A 23,180-nucleotide genomic window follows, 5' to 3' on the forward strand; every position below is an offset into this window, starting at 1 on the left:
TTGCAATAAAAGCAATATTTGACTAGGAAAGCTCGTGCTATAAAAAAAAGGGATAAAAAAATAATTAGAAGGCAAGAACTCACGTGCGCAATACATGTCAAGTTAAAAAAAGCCCGAGATAACATATCTGAGGTGAGATCAGCTAAAATCGGGAAGATATTTAATGACATCACGTGTTTACATCTCCCAACTACAAAATATTCAGCTCAGATATAAATACACACCGCCACTCTCTTTATATAGTTTATATTATATATGTGCAAGTGTGTATATATGCGTACTGATACATCCATATTCTACATGTATATATAGGTGTGTATATGTAGAAAGAATTTCCAGTTTGACTCTAAACATTCGTTTTATATAATGTATATATAGTATATATAATGCATATACATACACATATACACATATATAATTAATATATATTCAAAATATAAACTCTTTGTGCTCTCTCTCTCTCTCTCTCTCTCTCTCACACACACACACACACACGTGGGATTCTAATATGTATGTTGAAAATATAAACACTTTCTCTCTACTCCCACGTACAGAATGCTAAAAAGTATATTCATACTGCACAGGCACATCAAGTAAACACTTCTGACCCATGTTAACTTTTGGTGCATGTTAAAAGCACCCAGACACAACCTGTATTTATGAATAAGCACATTTCTACATCCAGGCAAGGCACTGGCTAACAGAGTGTGATTGCTTTTGACTACAATTGTGTTATCAGCCTCAACTGGTCATTCTGACTGTACCAAACAACAAACTCATTTCCTCTTAAAACAAACAAACAGACGTCTGAATTTGCATTCAGGATCTAGGCAGAATAGGAACCGGACAGTAGCATTTTATTAAGGCTATAGGGTGTTGGGGGGGGGACACGGGACGATTTGGGTTTGTTTCCTTTCAGTAATTAGTGGGGATAGAAAACACATGTGTTGGGATTGCATTTGTGAAGCCTTTTTCTAAATCAGTTCATCAATTCGCTAATTATAGCTGGGAGAGAAAAAAAAATCTCCCGATACATATTTTTTCTTTTCCCCCCTGTAAACATCAGAGTGGGGAGAGGGGTAAATGTGTGTGTGTGTGCGTGGGGGGAGATATGGTTTATGAGAAGTGGATGTTATTTCAGATTTCTGTGGGCTTTTTATTTTCTGGGAACAAAGAGCAACTGCTATTAAAGAACTACTCGAGGACTTGCGCATATTTCCACTGCTGTGTAGCAGTTTTAATAAAACATCTGTTCTTGCTTCTGCTGATGAGTTTACATAATTGTTTGCAGACCAATTTAACCAGAAATAGCCCTAGATATTTCCCTGTACATGTTTTCATGGGAGAAAATAATAAATACCTTTTGCTAGTGACATACCTTGATGAAATACTTTCGAGAAATCCCAATACTGGTTAAAATATAAATTGAATACAAATCTAGTGCATTCAAAATGCTAGACAGAGGAGTGCAATCAGTAGAACGTAATCTAATGATGCCTCGTTTACATTTGCAGGAGTTTTTCTCCCAAGAAATCTGATTTTCAGGAGGGAGAGCAGTCTATTTTAAGTTTCTTTACGGCAGCTGTTTACTGTTCACTATAAATCGACCAGACTTTTAAGCATTGCCCTCTGTGTAGAGAAGTAATAAAGCACTTAACTTTCTCCACTCCTAGTCGCACGGTTATCACACAGGTCTTTAGTACAAGAGCCCCGGAGCACCTATACAAAAATTAATCCCTCCAAGCCAAGACTTTCCCCCAAAACTTTAACAAGACTGCTCTTATTATACATGCATCTTTTTAGGTGAAAGAAGCCACATGAATCACACCCCTATAGGATCATATCTGTATATCTTCCAAGGATTCCTGCTACTTTCAATTTACACTCCAAGTACCTTTGGACCATAAGTAATACATAAGGTAAGGCAACATATCAAGAGGAGGCAAAAGATCTCCATTCATGCATGCATGCATGCATGCATTCATTCAGTTTATTGTACATTGCTCCAGTTTCATATCTGGAAGCAAATGCAATCGTTGGTTTCCAAAGTAACCATGGTTTCAAAGGAGATTGTTCCTATAGGACATATACATACATACCTCTATTCACAGTTATAATCTATCTAACATATATGTTTCTGCAGACACATGCATCTGCATGTGTATGTGGCTGGGTGTGCAATGTGTCAACGCCAGGGGGATAGCATATATAGCTTTTTTGTTCCGTTTTGTTTTGTTTCCATAAATCCCCACGTATAATGGCTGGGGAAGAGGGAGAAGGGGAGACAAGAAACCAACCTAAACTTCGGGTTTTTTTGGAAAATACCAGTAAATCTTCACATTGGGCATAATTCGTATATCTGTACTAGGCTGGTCACAAGTTAAGCACTGTAGAGTGGAAGCCCAACTATGGTCAGCAACAAGGCACATGTGCTAAACAACCTGGTGTGTACTTCCAGCTATTTTCTTTTTTGGTTAGAAACTTTATTTTATTTTCCTAGTGACACTCAAGGGAAGCCTTAATGTTATAGAAGATGAATACACGAGCTTTTTTTTTTTCCAGTTGTAGTCTCGTTTATGGCTTTATTGCCCACCATTGATTACTTTGCTTTGTTACACAGAGGAAAAAGATAATAAAATCCTTTGGCATCCGGGTTCCTGTTATAGCTAGGGGGGAAATATAGCTTTCCCCCTCTTCCTTGTCAACTAAAATCTTTTAGGGGAGACATCGCTAAAAAGGAATTAAGTATATTGAGTAATAGCAAGAAAACACCTTCAGATGTTCGAATTTTTACCCTGCAACTTTGAGCCTGCATCTCACCAGACCTCTCTACACAAATCCTAAATTTAAAATAAAATGTGTACGTGAAGAAAAAGGCCAAGGGTTTCCTGGCATAATTGAATTTTTAAATAGCCAGCCACGAGAATGATGAATATACCTTGCAATATTTACAGATCAGCAGGTATGTTTTACATTTAAGGAGCAATTTATGGGACTGGATTGAAATTAAAATTAGATTAGCTGCCTTCATTTCAATTAGTCCTAGGTGCAATTCACCAAGAGAAGAGATAATATAATCCTTTTTAATCTAACTAAATATTTGCAAAGGAAGTTTCCTAAATCTGTTGTAAATATCCGAAACCATAAATTTCTGTAAACGTAAACACGAGGTGCTGTCCTCAACCAATACCTCAAAATGTACTTAAATTGCAAATAGGAAAAGTGTGAGTTTTGTTGTGGTTCCTGTTGAAAATGTAAATATATTCTAACAGTACCAACCATTGAAAATTGCAAGGGAAATATTCAGGACAGGACTGTCAAACTGCACTAAAAGAGAACATCTAACTTCCAGACTAACGTGAATTCGGAATGTTGTCTTTTTTACTGCAACTTCCTTCCAAATCCATAGTCCAGGAATGCTCTAAAAGCCACATTATCTGTTGAGCAGTCGCCATGTTTTTTTTCTTTTTGCTCCCTTTATGTGATATTTTCTCATAAAGAACACAACCACTTGATTCCATAATATTGACCAACGCTCCATGAGAAAACGAAGAAAGATGGATAATTTATGAATTAATAGTCTGTGGGCACTTGAGATGTATTACTTTGAATGCTGGGCTATTTTGTTATCAGATATCAGGAAACCATAAAAAAATTCTCTGCTTCTAAAGCTCAGTGTTAACAAAAAAATAAAAGGGAGCGAGCGAGAGAGAGAAAGTTAGATTTGGTTATGAAATTTCAAACTTAATTCAGATGTGTTTTTTCCCTAAGAGTACCCCCCTTCGAAATCTCCCCCCATGCACTTAATATTTTCTCTCCTTCTTCTAAGCCATCTCATATTTAGAATTTTCAAGACTTACTTTCAATGCAGACTTAGTTTCAACTGGGGAATCAACACAAGCAAAAGCAATTTTTCCCTTTCTTGACATCTAGCTTCCTATTGGCTCAAATCAGGTCAGCTGACTTTGTCATTTTGTCTGTCCTGGAGTAGAGCCTTCCCTATAACAATCTAGTTCAGACTACAAACTGGAGACAGAAATAAATATTAAAGAAATCATACACCCAGGTATAGAGGAAGATATGAATTCCTATTTTACAAACCCATCGTTATCTTGCCATCTAACCAGTGGCCAAGATGTGCTACCCAATGTAGCTCTCAATTCAACGGCTTATGACCCCGTCAGGCATTTTTCTACCTATGGAGCAGCCGTTGCTCAAAACCGGATTTACTCTTCTCCTTTTTATTCACCGCAAGATAATGTTGTGTTTAGTTCCAGCCGAGGACCATATGACTATGGATCTAATGCTTTTTACCAAGAAAAAGACATGCTTTCTAGCTGCAGGCAAAATTCTATGGGACACAATACACAGACTTCAATTGCACAGGATTTTACCAGTGACCAAAACAGGAACACTTCGCAAGAACAAAAAACTAGCATTCAAATATATCCATGGATGCAGCGCATGAACTCCCACAGTGGTAAGTTTTACAGCTTAGAGATATAAATTAAATAAACTGAACCATCTTTACGACCATCTCCCTAGCAGAACAGCCTCAGATACTTTTTATGGCCCCATAAAAACAATAATATAGCTCCTTCACAGTTGCCGCTACAGGCCTTTTATTTGTTAAGTTGTTGCAAGCAAATATGGCTTGTTATGCTCTTTCTAATTAAAAGACTTCGAGAATGTAAAATATCTATAATAAAGTGCAGTGAGCTCTGCTTTTGAGTTAAGTACAAAATATTACTTGGGTAAGATAAGTTTTAATGATAGGTGAGTAAGTACATTGTTTATTGGGACGGGGGGATATGTAAAAAGGATCCCTCCCTGTGACAGATTTCTCCATGGGAATTTATGAAATTTGTGTTGCTAACACAAAAGAGGAAGTGTCTATTTCTAGTAATTAAGGCAACACCTAGTTTTCTTTTCTCCCTCTCTGTCTCTCTCTCTTTAGTTTTTGGGGAGAAATAATTAAAGCAAGACTCTCCAAAGCTTTGCAAGGAGTAGCATGCCTAGATTAGAAACCATTTGTGCTGCAGGGGCTGAGTGTGATAACTTGAATCTGGGTAAACAGGAGCTAAGAACTGGGGAGGGGGGGGGGTTGACAATAGGGATGTAGGATGGAGGGGAGGGGGTTGAAGGGGAATCGATTTTGTGATTGCAGTGATCAAAATAGATATATCTCCACTAAGGTATATATGTATCACTAATTAGTTTTAGTTTGCTTTGTTTCTGAATCCCTAGGAGTCGGCTATGGAGCGGATCGTAGAAGGGGTCGCCAGATCTATTCCCGCTACCAGACCCTGGAACTGGAAAAGGAATTCCACTTCAATCGCTACTTGACAAGGCGGAGGAGGATTGAGATCGCCAATGCACTTTGCCTAACGGAGCGTCAGATCAAAATCTGGTTCCAGAACAGGAGGATGAAATGGAAAAAAGAAAGTAACTTGAGTTCCACTCTGTCTGGGGGAGGCGGCGCAGGCGCCGGGGCAGCTGCAGATAGCTTGGGTGCAAAGGAAGAGAAGCGAGAAGAGACAGAGGAGGAAAAGCAAAAGGAGTGAAAATTGACGGCTCAGCCCCTCATGCCCCCCCCCACTCCCCACCCTCACCCCTCTCCACATACGCGCTATATTTATCACTGGCACAAGTTATAGGTTTGGCTACATTAAAAAAAATTAAGAGCCAAACGTGGACATGAAAGACAGACTCCCCTCCCCCCACTCACCCCCCACTCCCCAATATTCAGTTCATAACTTGCTCCACAATCCCTTTTAGGTTTTGACTATAAACCCTCACTCAGCCCCCATCTTGCCTATTTATCTAACTTTGAACACAGTTTTCTTCCTAAAAAGAAACTGGCTTGCAGGAGGCAGAACAAACACCCTGTAGTGTTGCCTAGTTGTGTTGGGATGATCCTTGTAAGATGGACTCTATGCAGCTGTTTTATTATTATTATCATCATCCAGAAAGCGAGTTTCCCACCATGTTGAAAATAATCCCCTGAAATCTCTTTCCACGTAAATATAGCATTTTCAAGAGTAACCTAATTGTATTTAAACAATACCTGGGCTCATCATTGCAAACTGTGACAGTTTCTGTGTGAATATTTTTAGCTGTATTTGTGGTATCTGTATTTATATTTCTGTTTAGCACTGTAATGTTCAACAGTATAAAGTGAATGGAGGTCTATAGCAGTAGAAAAAAATATCTTGTGTTACACCCTCTCATGTATAAAGATCATGTCCAGAGGACTATTGTTGAGTATTTAATAAAACTGAATATTATTTTTAAAGTTTACAGACTGGCCTCTGAGATTCAATTGGAATCCCTGATGTTGATAACAGCCTGTTAGAAAGTTCACTTATTTTCTGTGTGTTTTTCCTAATAATCAAATTCCTTTATCCTTACACACACACATACACACACTCACACACAAACACACCCCCCTCCCTCCTCCATACTTCTCTCATTCAAAAGTATTCCAAAAGGGGAAGTCTACATTTTGTTTTGTCTCCTTTATTTAGTCTTGTTACTGGATTGGGCATCACAAATCTGGGCCAGACCTCTCGCTTCCTGATTTAAAAAAACGGCTTTCCAAAGTTCAAATAGTATTTTTATTGCAATCCTCATCAGGCAAGTCACTGGTCACAGAATGTTTGTTGTTGCTATTCAATAAATAAACAAACACATGCATTTGAAATTGCTGATGAACCCCCAGCTTTAAGCAATCACACACCTTCCCAGACTTACTGAAACCATTTTTATAGAAAAGCTGGCACTCAGTAGAGGGTAATTGACAATATCATACTATGAAATAAACAATGCTAATATTACACTACGGTGTATTGCAGACTTATATAATACGTTACGAAGGCTTGACCACAACTTATATTTTATATCCTCTGTCGTATACTCAGTACAAAGGCATTTACCAGTGGTACGATCATTCTGTATCTAACACATATGGTGGTACGTTAGGGGCATATCTTTCCTGGAAGCCCCACCATACTCTTAGAGTTTGTCTTAAACAACCAAGATTCGGTTGAATTCGGTTGAAATCAAAAGATCAGGGACGTTTTATAATCCCATGATTTGCTTATTTTCCACCTCCGCTTGTATACGTTACTTAAAACGGCATAAGAAAGGAGAGCAAAATATGCATTTACCAAACAATAGTCTTGCTACACAGTCAAGAAAACAGGAAGGTTAAAAAGAAATGAAACAAACTGTTGTTTCCCTGGTCTGCATTTTAATAGAAAAATTAGAAGTGTATATATATGCACTGTCATAACATTTAAAGCAACAAACCTTGAAATAGATTTTAATGGTTGTCATTGTGTGTATATTACAACACGCAAGTATCCTAGTCTTAAGGCAGTCTAGCAAAAGGAATCATATTTTAATGCAATCATTTAACTAAATACCCTTGAAAGGAGATTTGATTTTCAGTAAGCATCAAGCACCGGTCTCTCTACTTCTTCAAGCAGTAAACTGCAGTGGTAAAGGTAATAGAAATTGTAAACTTTCGGTCATCACTGTAGATACATGACAGAAACAGCCCATGCTTAATACTTAAGAGCTTTCTTTTTCACATATACCGAAGATAAGGCATTGTACGTGTTTATTTCATTCACCTAAGCCATGAAATATTTATGGGGAGGTAACTTTATGGGATTCACTGGCACTGAACACATACACTGATATTAACACATAACAACGCACACAGAGAGATACAACAGAGCTAGAGTGAGTGTATATATATATATATATATATATATATATATATATATATATATATATATATATATATATATATAATGTATGTATATATAATATGCAGCTATACATAGCAGATGTGAATATATATATTCAAATCTGCTGTGTATAGCTGCATATTACAGGAGATTTAGATGATAAATCATATGTGCATGCATATGTACAATGTATACATATATGCAATATATACATGTATACAGTATATATTATATATGTCATGTACTGTGTGTAATATATATATATTACACACAGTACATGACATATATTATATAATATATATGCGTGTGTATATATGTATGCACGAACTGATATATTATTCTAACAAAATACAATATAGCGACTAACAGTTCACACTAACGCGTTTTGTGAATTAGAAATCCTAAAGCGTTTCGGTCTACAGTAAATACACAAATATATCTATAATAATACAGATGTGCATACACACACATATGAACCCCCTTCCCACCCAAACACAGCTATATGCGTGTGTTTCTCTAAAAGTGCATATAAACCATACGTTGCTATTATAGCCACATAATATATGCGCACAAAGAAAATAAAGAGAGAACATATTCTGGCATGTATCTAAAGATATTTCGCACCACTGGCATTATCCCACACAAAGGCAAGAAAATATGTCCATGTCCGCTTCTGAATCTCTGTCAACATATAATTAGCCAAATCCTCCATTTCTTAAAAGGCAAAATACTTTTATATGTTGGCCACCCTACACCCAAGCCCAATGTATACACTGAGGGGGCATTGGAAGCCGTATTTTATGAAGCGTTGTACCACAAGCCTAGCACCAGGTGACGCTATAGTCTCGTTGTCTTGGTTTTTACTTGGGGCCTTTGGTTTGCTTTGCCAACATATCAGATACGTTTCACAGGCTTCCATCAATAACCTCCTGGGGTCATCAAGCCAAATTTATGACTGGCCAACACAGTCACGTGATTCTATTTAAACATGCCATATTTGGGCAGCGCACATAGAATAAAGAAAGAAGAATCTCCACCTATAAATTCTGCACTTTAGAGAACAAAAAACCCCCTGAACTTCAAAGGGCCACAAATCAAGCCTAATCAAAAGGGTGCAAAAAATCCGACATGAGTTCTTACGTAGCCAATTCGTTCTATAAGCAAAGTCAAAATGCTCCTGCCTATACCATGCAAAGTTATGGGAATTATGGATCTGTGTCTGAGGTTCAGTCATCCAGGTATTGCTACAGTGGGCTGGATCTAAGCATCACATTCCCATCCTCTGGTTCTTCCAACTCTCTGAACGGTTTGGACATGTCTTCAAGCCCTAGAATTAACCCCGACCGACCTTCCTGTACAGTCATGGGTTCTTCAGGGCACTCTCTAGCCAGAGACGACCAGACTCCTCTAAACCCAGGAATTTACAGTCAGAAGGCTGGTAACACGGCGTTGGAGGACAGATCTAAGAGCACTGGCGAGATCAAAGCGGAGCCGGTGCAAACTACACAACAAGGAACGCAACAACTGCAGCAGCAGCAACCACCACAAATATATCCGTGGATGACCAAACTACACATGAGCCATGGTAAACTTTCACTTCTTGATTTTGTTTCACAGGATTTGCCTTGGTTTTATAGGCCATACGGGGCAAATAATAAAAAAAACCTAAGGTCGTAAATTTTACGACTAAGGCATCAATTGCTCGTAAAACTGTCCACTAAAAGGCTTAGAGGCTATATACGCCCAAATTTATGACAGCATAATTGGATCATAGAAACAAAACGTGTATAAAAGGCAATATTCCAATTTTTTGGAGGGGGTTTTAAAAATACACACGTTCTTTTAGGCTTCTCTTTAAAAATGTTAAATAAAAAAAACATATAAAAAAGTCATCCCGTCTATATAGACTTGGTTTTTCTCCTTCCACCCTCTCCAGGAGAGAAATCCAGCCCATGAAAATATATTCCCCTCTTTTGCACACTTTCTTAATGTTTAACAGGGAACAGGTTCTCTTCTGGGCAGTCTGCATACGTTTGATCTTTAAAGAAAACCCAAACAAACTTTAATCTGAAGGTGTTTATAACAAGAGAAGCTACATGGTGACCCTGGCCAAACCTTGATGTCCTAGGCAGATACAATTGTCCTGGGCATAGCCAAGGGGACTTATTTATATTCTGTTGTGTTATTATTTATTTTTGAAACATAATTGTTTTGGCTTTTCATGTGGTGTCTTTTATTTTCCAGAAACAGATGGCAAACGTTCCAGAACTAGCTATACTCGCTACCAAACTCTGGAACTAGAAAAAGAATTTCATTTCAACAGATACCTCACACGCCGGAGGCGCATTGAAATTGCCAACAACCTGTGCTTAAACGAAAGGCAAATCAAAATCTGGTTTCAGAACCGGAGAATGAAGTGGAAGAAAGATTCCAAATTGAAAAGCAAAGATTCTCTCTAAGGAGCAGGATGACTCTCTAAAGAGAGAGTCAGCAAATATTTACACGAGATTTGTTGTAATCTACCTTCAGAAAACTTTTCTTTTTAGGGTGGGGAGGGGATCGTATTGCTGAATGGACTGTGTTACATACCCTCACAAATCTATCAGACAAAGGAGTTATCTTATTAGTATGCAAAAACCTGCTCTTCGCTTCATGCAGAATTTAGTGTATAGCTCTTTAGATTGTTACTCAATGTTCTAACCTGTACGTTCTGGGGGGCGGGAGGGTCTTTAGTAATAACGTTGCTCAAAAACAATCCGCAGAACTAATGGGTTATATTTTATCAGTGCTATGATAATAATAGCCACAACAACAATAATAAGCTGCCTAAGGGAGAAAAAAACGCAAAGTAAGTTGTCTAAAGTCACAGAATCTTCCTTAACTGTCTGCTTAACCTTAATAGGAGAAGGGAAAATGCTGATCTATTTTACTGTATGTAAATTAACCTCTGTATCCTGGAGTTCTACGTAAAAGACCTGACATCTCCAGTTTTACTTTCGGAAGTCTAAAAGAGAAATGTTTACCTTGTACGTGGATTGGATATATCCACAGCTTATTTCCTAGATGCACTTGTCCTCAAACATGGCAAAAACTCTGAGACGAGTTGTTTGTGTTTGTTGGTTTGTTTTGTTCGGACTTAGAATTCATTATTTTTTATTATTTGCATATGAAAAGAAAGGAATGGACTATGAAATAATCGGCCTGAGCAATCATCCGAAATATCTGTGCAGAAGAGTAAAGCATGTGGGGGAAATGAATTATCTGGACCTAATATTATTGTGTATTTATTTGTTGCGTAATTAATGTAGATTTGCTAAATGCTAAAAATATATAAAAAGCAAAAATTTGTACATCTTTGTTTAAATGTAGTCCATTTTAATACTTGTTTTCAATAATGTACTCCGTATATTTATTGGTTGCAGTTTCATATGTGAAAGACCATGGAACTTATATTTTGTCATATTAAATAAACACTAAATAATACAAAACTTTGGCGTGCCAGCTGAGATAACCCCTTTGTGCTGATTTTCCTTCTTAGAGCTGTATTCAGTCCTGCTTCTAGTTTGCTTAAAAATCTCTCTGGAGATAACAGGGGCAGAATGAGGGGTCCATTTCCTTACTATACACTTATGTACCTCGACCCAAAGAAGCTTTGAGTTACGTGTGCTTTTCAGTGAAGGGGGTCTTCTGATTGTAGAGTGCTAGACAGAACCAGCTCTGAACAAAGTGCAGCACTGCTGTTACTTCCAACATACAAATAATATGGCAGCTTTGGCTTCTTCGTCTAAACCAAATGAACTTCTTTTGGAGTCTATATTCATTTCCCCCAACTGACAGATAGCCTCTTCTGCCAGGAATCTAGTTTTCAAAGACTCCCCCAAATGTATAGTTCAGAGAAAATACCCTTCCCAAAACAGCCCAGTTTATACCTCGAAACACTCTTTAAAGAGATTGGGAAGCAACTTAAGAACACTCAGGCACAACTCCCATTGGTTTAAATGGATGTGTTGCATGAGTTGGGGTCTGTACAGTGATATGTATGCACCGTACCTTTTAGTGGCTATAGGCCCTATCCTATTCCCATTGAAATCAATGGTAAAACTATCATTGACTGAAGTGGGAGCAGAATGAGGCCCATATTCGAATAGAGGTTCAGGGTGAAATTCTGGCTCCACTGAAAACCAATGGCAAAATTGCCATTGATTTCAGTGGGGCCAGGATTTCACCCGCAAGGTTTAAAGTGGGAGTTTAGGGTAGACTTTTTATTTTTAACCTGCTCTTTGTGAAAGTTACTTTGTCTTTAGGATGCCACAAGATCTGAGCACAACATGACATTTTCTTTGGTAATTAACAACTTATATAGAAAAACTCGACACTTTAAAAATGTATTTAGAACTACTGTTTTCCAACCCCGATTATTATTATTGTAATTATTATTGTTTAACGTGATTGGCCTAATTTAGTATGCTTGACGTTTGTTTGATCTATCTATCTATCTATCTATCTATCTATCTATCTATCTATGCACACACACATGCATACAGACAGACAGATATATATATACACACATATTCAAACACACGCATATATACAATTATGTGTGTATGTGTGTATATATATATTAGTGTATGTATACAAACATATATTTGTCTATTACTGTGTATACACACACACTATACGTATAGACAACACACACTACTAAGGTCATCCTTGATGTGTCTTGAGAGCTATTTACAGTAGAAACAAATGCTTGAAGAAGCCAATAGCTCCATAAAACTTTATAGCATTTCCTTTACACATTTCAAACAATGGAACAATTTCCTGAACCTGGAAACAAAAGTTTCTTTTAGTGGTAGCCTGGAAGTCTTTAAAGGTACAATTAGTAGAGCGTGCTCGAACGTGGAGTGTCTATATGGCGTTCTTATTAAACATGGAGTTAGGACTCTACCTCTTCCTGTAGTTTTTATTTATTTATTAATTATTAGGCAAGTTACAAATATCAAACAATGCTTTCAGAAAGGTTGTGACATTTAATTTTACTGTCATTTAACAGTCCATTGAAAATTCCTTTTATTTTTCTGGAAGAACTGTCATTTCCCCGTTCATTACAGTGAAATACTGCTAAGCAAATCAAAACTAGGTTTGTAAATTTCATTCTGCCTGAACCAGTTTTTGCTTAACGCTCTGGCCCTCTGACTATGCGGGCCTTGGGTAATTACAAATAGAATAATAGGGTCTTTTAACTATTCCTTTTAGGTTTTTATTTTCTACCCATGCTGTGTAAATCTATTGAGAAATTGCTCAAGCACAGAAAATCATTTGGCGTATACTGGTGGCTGTTCACTAACTAAGTAGCTCTGTATCTAGTCTTATTCTCCTTTCTCTTAAACACTGTATTTGTTAAATCGTCAACAACATTTCCCCTTCCTCCCTGAGCGGTAAACTGTCAAGAAACAGTTAGACTTGACAGTTAAGGGTTAACAAAATCAGATCCATTTTTGCTATATCTAAGGGAGGAGTGGGTTTTGCTGGTTCTGTTTTGTTGTAGTTGCTTCTTTTTTAAACCCAACACATACAACTCCAAACTTTTTCATTGCCATAGTGCGAAGCAGCAGTGTAGTTAGTTATGATTAATTAGGTTAATCCTGACTTTCCGGGGGGAGGGGGCATGAATTTATTTCAACCCCTTTTTTCTTTAAAGAGTCATGTTCCAGGACTGATTCATTTTTGATTGTTGTTTTTGCTGCTTTCTTGGGAGGTTTTGTTTTTCCTGTCTGCCTCTCAATCCTTTCCCAAAGATCGCTGTAAAACCAAGAAGGAAATAAAAAATGACTTACCTTTCCCCTGTCATCCGTGTCAACCCAGTGTGAACTTAAAATGGCCTCAAAAAAAACCCCCACAGACCAAAGTTCCATTTAAAAAAAAAATCTTGCATTATTATTACTATTAATATCATCATTATTATTGAGCAAAGGGCTTTTAGTTTAACTGAGAACATGAGAACATTAGCAGAAATACTCATGGCTTCTATGTGAATTTAGTAGTTTAAAACTTTTGAAGGTTATTTATGTGGATGGCCCTAAGCAAAAGCCCTGAATGGCTCCCAGAGAACACGTGATGTCATTAAACTAAGTTTTATGGTTTGGGGGAGCTGACAAACCCACAATATATTTACATCATATATAATCTTAACTGTCCACCATCGCAGCTGCTAGAGCTGTTTAATGCTGGGACAGTGGGACAAGGCATTTAGTGTGGATTACGGCGTCTCAGACTGCTGTTAGTGAAGGTACATCTTACCAAATGGATCCCAAGCGATCTCAGTAAGTTAATTTTTCCCCCCTTCTCTCTCGCTTTCTGGGGGAAAAAATCCATTGCACTCAGTGAGTCTTATTAAAATAGAGCGTTAAACTCTGATGGGCATGAAATTCTGTAGATACTGTGAGGGGGAGGGCTTTGCTTCTTTTACTATATGACAAACTAGTGTGTATGTCGTTTTAAAGTAATATAGAAGGCGTATAAGGCGAGCAGCAGTGAGGAACCTTATCTAGAAGGAATATCAGACATCCCCCGTCTTTCCCCAGGGCTTGTGGAAATTAGATAAGGCCAGAAAGCTCCATATATTACTGGTTAAGCAGAGACATTTCTCCCCCCACCCCTGTCCTACCCCACTCTAGCTGTAGACAATAAAATACTTGAAGAAAGCGAAAGGTGGAGGATTGGGGTTTTGATTCTCCTCCTCCCTTTGGTTTTAAAACTCTGATCAGATAGTTTCGGCTCCTGTTTGAGTTGTTGTTGTTGTTGTTGTTTTTAAATCTTTTTTTTTTAAAGAACACAGTATAGAGTTTGCTTTTAAAAAATGTTACTGGGTGGTGAAGTGCATGCGCATTGCGGTTGGGGGAGGTTGAGCTGGAAAGAGATCTGGAAGTCTGACTTCTGTACTCCTTTGATGCTGTTGGCAGGTGTGTAGAGGAAGGCATGAACTCAGAGCTATGCAGGGATTGGACCTAGGCCGAAGAATTTGTAAACTCCCTGTCGCAGATAAGGACTAAGGCTATAGAGACGTGGCATTTTTTCTTCAGAAGAAGAATGATATGATCAGATTACGCAAGGTGCCATTAATGCAATCCCTGCTTCTCTCTTTTTGTATTCCCCCCCTCCACAACCAGGAGATGTTGATCTTATTCCTCGTGTGTCCTTGGGTTAATGTAACGATATACCTCCAATGGATAGGTTTCAAACTCCAGCAATGCAGTCTCGAAATGGGGCAGGCCAGAGCCCAAACATCTGTCGGGAGCACTGTTTGAGTGTAGAGAAATAGATTGGTGTTTGAGTGGTTTGCCTTCAATATTGTTTGCAACACACCCAGGCAATGGTAGTGTTGGGAATGTAGGGCCAAGCCTCATATCTGAAATCTAACCACAAAGACTATATTATATGCAAAGTTAGACATATCATATTCAGTGAATGGCGGGGGGGGGAGGAGAATCAGGAAATGTAGCAGTGACTGGTAAATACGTAAGAATCCCTGCCTCGGATACTGCTTGTGTTGTCTCAACTGTACTTCCAGAGAGCGTCTTGGTTTGTTTACATACCACGTTTCCCCCCCCCCCCAGTTCATACAATTGGCTACCTAGCACTGAGTTCTCTGGATCTAAGAGTCAAGAGAAGTGTGTAATCCCAGAAATAACTGCTACTCGCCTTGTTTTATTGACGTCCAACTCGCGATCAAACGACCCTCGTGTTAAATAGCGAAGTGAAAAGAGGATTTCTCTAGTTCAAAGGAAAAGGAAGGAGGGGTGTGTGTGTGAGGGGGTCTGTCTGTGAAGGGGACGGGTGTGTGTGTGTGTGAAGATATAAAATGTTTTGTTGGGCTTAAAACAGAGACGGTGCAAGGTGAAAGTATAGGGCCAGGTATCCCAAGAGCTCAGCTCCCGTTCAGATGCCTAAATGTAGGAGCTGGACTTTCAGAAATGTTCAGCATCTGGTAGATCCCTTTGAGAACAATGGAGAATCACACTCACAAACACACACTTAAGAACAATCTGAGGAAAACCCATTATTCTTAATAGTTTCCTGGGAGCTGATCTCTGACCCAAAGAGCCCAATACTGCATTCTCTGCACCCCGCAAGGAAACCAGTGGAGTTTTTGTGGAGTTGGGGAGAAAAGGAGGATCCTTTCCAGTAAGTTTTAGAGTCTTTGTCCTCCAAACTTTCATGAAAAAGGTGTTCCTGGGGAAAATGAGGAGTTCCTCCAAGCAAACAGCCTTCATTGTCATTAGTGATTTGAAAATCAGGACACTCTGTATCCTGGGAGGGTTGTAACCTCTGTCCCTTTACAGGAAAGCAAGCAGAATTGTGACCATAGGCCCCTGTGTATACATAGCCCAGATGCCTTCAAGTGGGTGTTGTTGGTGTTACTTATGGTCTTTATAAGATGCTTCCCAAGCCTTTGGCCTGAAAGCCAGGCTCTGATCCCACCCATACAACTCAGCGACAACATCCCACTAGACTTCCAGGAGATTCAGGCCTAAATACTCGTTGTTACCTCTAGTTATTTATGTCGTGATAAAGATTCAGTCCGTTTCAATAAACAGCAACACTTGCTGAGCCCCTCAGTAAGCTTCTCAATTAACTTAACGCAATGGAGCCATATTCTGTACCCTCTTCACACCAGAGTAAATGATGAATCTTTCCGGATTTGCAGTGTGCAGTGGCCAGAGCAGAATTCGACATCGTCCGGCTATTTGTACACGCTGTAGACACACCTTCAGATAGGTTATTCTTTGTATAGGCATAGGTGAAATCCTGACCCCACTAGAAAAATTCCTTTGACTTGAATGGAGCCAGGTGTGTGCTAAAATAAACCAAAGTGTAGTCCTTTAGTGAGCGGAAGTTCCCATTGAAGTATATGCTAATTTTGCCTGAACAAAGACCCCTGGGTGTAGAGTATTTAAGTTTGTCTATAAGTAGATACTATGTACATACATGCACCTATAAAGTACACCCGTCATGTGTATCCAGCATATAAAGTGTCATACAAGAGATATACACAGTGATATGGTGTCTGTATAGAGATCCATACATAGTTATTAAATATAGAAGATACATTGGGCCTAATACACCCTGGGTGTAAATTCATTAACTTCTGGATGTTACAACATGGACTGATTTTTATTGCAACCTTCTGGGATGATATAATAATAATAATAATAGTAATAATAATTAATAAATGATTTGACCAAATTCTCCATTATGGACCAAATTTTCAAGAGCCCTGCACCCACAACTGGGGCCAGATTTTCCAAAATGTCTCCGAAGCCAGCAGCTCCCCAGTGTTCCCCTTACGGCTCTTTTCCCTAAAGAGTTTCTTGTCCAGCCAGCACTCCCAGCCATATGTGTATACATCTGCCCCTCCCCCTCTTCGCTGTACTACTGGGTGAGTTCCTGGGCCCCTTAATGGTGCCACGAGTTCCTTCTGGTGCGAGATCTCTCTTCCGAGGCAGAAGGTGAGCTGGGTTTGGCCTGCTCTTTGCAACACAACTTGAGCAGTTGCGACACCGAGGAAATGAAAGGTACAGTAGGGGTGCCATCATTTCTAAGTGGGGTGGGGTAGGGGGAGGACCCAGAACACAGACAGGTTTTGCCCACCCGATCCTTAATTTCTTCCTCTCCAAACAACCCAGTAGATTGAGATCACTTCTGCTGTTCACACTGAACCGGGAGTAGCAGCATCGGATTGGTGTGTCACTGTTTTAAGTCTCGGCGCGGCGGAGTAGCCTCTTGGAAAGGGGATGGGGGGTGGAAGAAAAAAAAAAAGACAAGAAAAGGGACGCCCTGTTAGCAGAAATACATCGCAACCGCTTCCCGAGCTTTCTTGCCCTTTGCGAAGCAAAATGCAGCCCCGCTGCAAGATGAGTCCCTAGGCGCGGCAGCTCCTAGTTCTAGGCTCTCTGGGGCTCCGAGGCCCGGGTGGGCGCATGGGTTCCATGCTGCAAAGCGCTGAGTGAATGTGGAAGGTCGGAAGCTGTTTCATCGGCAGGTGGCTTCGATGCAAATCTCGGCTCCAGCCCGCACGTGGACTTCCAGAGGGTTGTTTTTCCTTTTTCTTGCCTCACCTCCAACTTGTTCCAGGTTTACTAACCATATAACAATGGGGGTGCTGGAGTGAATAGACTAGCGTTAAGTCTTAAACTAACTCAGGCTTCGTGAAAATGGAGATGCATTTACAAACATCCCCCAATTTCTCCATAGATAAAGGTTATTTTAATATTTAGTGTGGCCAATCCCCTACTTTGCCTGGGGAACACACCGCCATAACTCTGTGCCTGGACAGAAGCTTTAGCGTTTTGTATCGCAAAGCACATTTCTCTTATGAACGAAGGACCCAAGGTTTCAATTAATTAAGAAGTTTCTTCATAAGGAGACGTGGCACTTTTCAAAAACAGTCATTTTGGTCGTGATAGCAAAGAACAAGCCCTCTGGATTTCTTGACGCTCTTGTCTCTTCCCCAGCTCTGAGTTTCAGGGGGGGAAAACCTCGCTCACACAAATAAACTGATACAATTGGTTTTCACCTGGAAATCCTATTCATAAAGACCATTATTTGTTTGTACTTCAAGAACAAGATTGATCTGACGCAAGAGTTACTAGTTCATTTCATCTTCTCCAATGGGGAAGTTCTTGCCATCTGAAATCGTCAACTTTTTATTTAGGTTTCTCCAGAGCTAAATATTTCTGAGACGTTATGATAAATGCAACGTTTGTGTGTTGCATCCCTATGACTCTTCTCTGTATTATTATTTTTTCTTAATGTATAAGTGGTTGGCTAACATTTCACCACGAGAAGGTGGAAAGTTAGCTTGCAAGATTTGTGTACTTTTATGGCACCCCAAATAGGCCCAAGAACCCACCAGGCATGCGCAAAGTGGAGTCACGTGATCACTGCTCTCCAGGCAAGAGAAGGAGTTTGCACACACCCTAAGAAATATTAAAAAACAAACAAAAAAGAATTAAATATCTTTTGATTAGCAGAAGCAAATGTGACATTCAGGCAAGTTTGTAACTATATCAGTCATCTCTCCTTCTCCTCCCAACAGGTGATACAATATTAGCAAGGGCTTGAAATTTTACCTAAGGTTGCACCGTTGTGGGAGGGTGTTTTTTTTTAATCGGAACATAAATACAGTCCAAGTTCTGCCACAGTATAGAGGATAAATCACAGGGCTCAACTATATTAATCTTTGTGCGTTGTCAGTTGGGATATTTGAGATTCAGAGGCATTCTCCTTAATTTGGAATTAAAATGGAGCTAAAACCTACTTCGCTGAAATTACTTTAGCTGCAAGATATTTACAAGTAGCATTTTAAACTACCCGTTTTGGGAAAGGAAAGGATATTACTTTAAAATAACAGCGCTTCCTGGCATTTTAGTACCTTAAAATCGTACATTTCGTATTGGAAACATTTCTGTTAAAGGTGAACAAACTAAACACAGCAACAATAACCAAGAAAACAGAAAACCATGAGTTCTCAACTCCAAAATTGCAGCCACTGCGAGTCAATGTAATTGGGTTACATCCTATTATAACAGTGGGAATATTTCATTATCCCTTGTAAGAAACAACCAACATCTGTGCTCGCCCTAAACAAGACTTGCAATTGAGATAACCTCGTTCCATTTTTTTTAAAGGTAGGGTTATAACTTTCTTAGTCGCCCTCAGAAGATTATACACGGAAAGGTTTGCTGTGGGCCGTTGCCAAAGATATGCTATATTCCAAAAGTAAACATTTATTCGGTCCTTTACAGCCACCATATTTGATGTGCCTTGTAAATAGGATGCCAAAACGGAGAGAGAGTTGGGAGGTTTTACGTTAGGGACAGGATCTGATTATTTCCAGGGAATCCTTTGCAAGGCAAATTTAAGGAAAGACTATTTTCCAAGTGTCCTCTTTTCAATAAAGAATCGAAAGGTGCTTTAGTTTCAATGCTACACCCATAATGAAAAATAACCATTCAATGCATCTAAAAGCACGTTGCCGAGTATTGCCAAGGGTATCAAAAGTAAATATTTGTATTGAGTACAGGCTAAAATGCTCTGAGCTTTGTTATGGGTACTAGAGATTTAAGACGCTGCATGTCTGACACAGGAAGAAAGTTTTGGTGTGACTTGAAATGTAGATATATTCTTTCAAGAGGGTCTTTCATTGTCTAACTCTTCCTTCGGTTATAGGCTTCATGATTAATTTTTTTTAAAAATCAGTGTTGTAGCTGGTAAATTATTGTCATTTCCTCAGCAGATTTGGCTGTTTTGCTTTTTAGCTTAAATAACATTTTTTTAAAACTGTTTCCATTTCAGGATCAATAAAATAGCCAAATTCAAAATTTTGTTTGTCACCTTCGTACCTTATGAATTTAAAGTTTTTTTTTTTAAAAAGGGTTAATATTAAACACTCCTGTTTACAAGAAAAGCATTGTGCATATTAATTACCCGTGTGAGCGGAACCATAATGCCTTGGAACATAAGTTTAGTGTGGTGCTGAATCCAGAAAAATGGGCTAGCGAGAGGTGGAATGAAGAAATCAAAATATCCAGCTAAAGAAAGGTGCACTCCGAGGGTGAGATTCACTTTGTTTCAGCTCGCTGCTCTCTGATATTCTCCCAGTGGATTTTAAACATCAGCTCCCCTTTTTCCTCTCTCTTTTAAGAGTCACGGTGCAGAGATCTTCTGCCTATGCAGATTGTACTGATGGATTGATTTTATTGATTTAGTATCTGATTCTAAAAGAGCATTTCTGTCAAATGATATTTTGATCTGGGTTTTCCCGGTCAAGAGTTGAATTCCGAGTTATCGATTTTTTTTTAACTTGCGATTTCCCTTTCTCCTGGCAGATATGAATGTACTTTCCCTTATTACCCCTGCACGAATTGGAGATGCCTATCCGTTCACCATATCACTTCTTCATTTAGAAGGAGGAAGCCTTCCCCAGTGCGAACCCCCCTCCCACTTTCGCTTCATTGTTCCACTGATCAAGATTGTTGGTTACTATTTTTTTAAATTCCATATTTGTTTTCCTAGCCAAACCAAAACGCGAGAGGATTTGAGGCAACAAGATAGTTTGATAGAAATGAAGACATATCATGTTATTCCCCCCGCCCCTTAGAGTCTTTATTCTGTATCCTATTCATTTTCTCCTCTCCCTTAGTAGATATATCTATATAGACATTATATATATATAATCCTCTCTTGGCACTCAACAGATTTCTCTAATTCATGTCTCAACAACAAAATAATCACATGGGAAGAGAGAGCTGCTACTGTTGACCTTTCTATTTATTTCTGTCCGCGGCAGGATTAGAGTTTGCTTGAGTTTAGGTAACATGAACTGGAGTGTAATCTACAAGAAGCTGTAGTCAACTTGCAAAGTGAACATAGCTAGAGTTTATGGATGATCCTGTAGGGCATAGCCTGTATGTATCTTTCTTTAAAAAAATGAAACTTTCTTTTCTGTAGGTTTGGCCATGACAAAATGGAGAGAAACAGCAGTAAGTAATTCTTTCTTTCTTTCTTTCTTTCTTTCTTTCTTTCTTTCTTTCTTTCTTTCTTTCTTTCTTTCTTTCTTTCTTTCTTTCTTTCTTTCTTTCTTTCTTTCTAAAACAAAAACAAAATCAATGTCCTTGTTTTTGAGACTCACAAGCCGTGATTGCATATATTTTGTTTCATCTTTCACAAAAGGGATGGCTGACTAGACTTTTATTACAGGAGGTTTTTTTCCTGTCAGGAGGGGAGGGGGCGGGGGTTGTAAACGCAGGTAGGTGTCCGTTTTGATCTGTCGCTAATCACAGGAAGTGAGGGGGGTCTGTGTCTTTAAGGTTGTAAATTCCACAGATCTGCTTTTACTTACATTCTCTAAGGTACCTCCGAAAAGATTTTTTTTTTAAATAATTTCGTGCTATGGTCTGGAAATTGTTTATTGTGCCCAATATACCTCTGCACTGTTGTCGTTCAAAACAAAACAAAACAAAAATAGTTGTATCTTTTGCCTGGATCCCCAGCCTAATCTGAGGGAAGACATAGTGGAAATATTTGGAGCTGATTTTCTGCTAAGGCAATTAATAAGATCTAAAGACCCATTAGCACTGGAGATGAATGCATCAAGTAGCTTCCTAAAAAGGTCTTCAAACTTCCCTCCCCTTGTTAATAATATTTGCCCTAAAAATATTGAATTTATTTTGCTTAAACATAGCCCGAAGAGAGGTCAACTGAGCGTCTCCTATGGGGGAGGACAGCTATCACTATTATTATTATTATTATTATTATTATTATTATTATTATTATTATTATTATTCTGTTTCGTATATTCCACTAGGTTGATAGGCTTGTGTAATTAAAGACAAGCTAGAGGTTGGTTGCTGTTTTTTCCTCCCCTTTTCCTTCTGTTTTATATTGTGTACTTTTGTGGCTGTGATGCATAATATCCAGCAGGAGAAAATCATACTTTACAAAAATGACTAAGATTTGTGAGCTAACTAGGCTTCGCAGTAATAAAAATAGGAACACACACACACACAACGTCTTTCCTTGGAACTCCGAGAGCTGAAAGGTTAGGTACATGCTCAGTAGGCATATGGGCAGAGTAAGGCTTTGGGTATGCTTGCTTGATTGCTACATCTGATTAAATACATTTAAGCGAGAAATTAACAGATTATCAAAGAGATCCATTTTCGACACCCACAAAAAAAAATGATCTGAGCCTATGTGTGTATATATAATCCGTGCTGAAGGCTAACTTCTTTCTCTACAGTAGCATTCAGTCAATCCCTCGCTCTCGCTGGCTCGCTCGCTTTTTTTTTCTCTCTCTCTCTCCCCGGTATGGTGAAAAGTGACCTCTTTCCATAAAATAGCATTCAGTCTCTCTCAGTGTGCGTATGTATGTGTGTATACACATTGTGCTGTTTTTATAAGACAACATTCAGTCAACGTACGTTGTAAATGAATGATCTAATAGACAATCTCCAATTAAAAACAAAAAGCCCCCATTATTTTTCCTTTCCTGACACTTTGGGTCGGAATAAAACATTTGACTGTTGGAGGCGGGGGAGGATCTTTACCTATAGACACAACCTGACACTTTACATCTGTTTCTGCTTTCCTTGGGTACCTGTCTCTGTCGAAATTAATTCCCCATAATACGGTGGAGAACAGAAATATAAAGCTTTAAAAAAATAGTCCAGTCTCAAAGTTGCTGGGTCATGTGTAAGCGAAGAAGTGGAGTATGAACAAACCTATATTTTATGTTAGTTTCCTTCCATGCTGCACTGGCTGATGCACTATCCCTGAACTAATATCTAATTCCTCTTAACTTATTCCAAATGGATGCTTAAAATAAGATATTCGGATCTAGGGAGTCTGTTATTACTAGTA

At 38.8% G+C, this 23,180-nt stretch overlaps 2 protein-coding genes and 1 long non-coding RNA gene across 4 annotated transcripts in view; all 3 read left to right on the forward strand.

The window, feature by feature from the left end:
* LOC120391083 overlaps positions 1 to 23,180 on the forward strand; it is a 67,753-nt gene that overhangs the window by 7,197 nt on the left and 37,376 nt on the right. The window contains exon 2 of the long non-coding RNA XR_005591220.1: positions 21,270 to 21,301. This is a non-coding gene — a long non-coding RNA (uncharacterized LOC120391083). The remainder of the gene's footprint in view (positions 1 to 21,269; positions 21,302 to 23,180) is intronic.
* Positions 3,304 to 6,190, forward strand: HOXC6 (homeobox C6). 2 transcript variants are annotated; one of them, XM_039514390.1, is made up of 2 exons: positions 3,304 to 4,480; positions 5,224 to 6,190. In XM_039514390.1, exons 1-2 carry the CDS (start codon positions 4,081 to 4,083, stop codon positions 5,562 to 5,564), a joined length of 741 nt encoding a protein of 246 aa, XP_039370324.1. In that variant the 5' UTR covers positions 3,304 to 4,080; the 3' UTR covers positions 5,565 to 6,190. The 2 variants fall into 2 exon arrangements, with proteins under 2 accessions (XP_039370324.1, XP_039370326.1); XM_039514392.1 differs by having other exon boundaries at positions 5,248 to 6,190.
* Positions 8,886 to 10,218, forward strand: HOXC5 (homeobox C5). The gene is made up of 2 exons (XM_039514393.1): positions 8,886 to 9,342; positions 10,002 to 10,218. The coding sequence occupies exons 1-2, from the start codon at positions 8,886 to 8,888 to the stop codon at positions 10,214 to 10,216; spliced, it is 672 nt and encodes a 223-aa protein (XP_039370327.1). The 3' UTR covers positions 10,217 to 10,218.

Source organism: Mauremys reevesii, linkage group 25, assembly GCF_016161935.1.
Source record: "Mauremys reevesii isolate NIE-2019 linkage group 25, ASM1616193v1, whole genome shotgun sequence".
NCBI lineage: Eukaryota > Metazoa > Chordata > Testudines > Geoemydidae > Mauremys > Mauremys reevesii.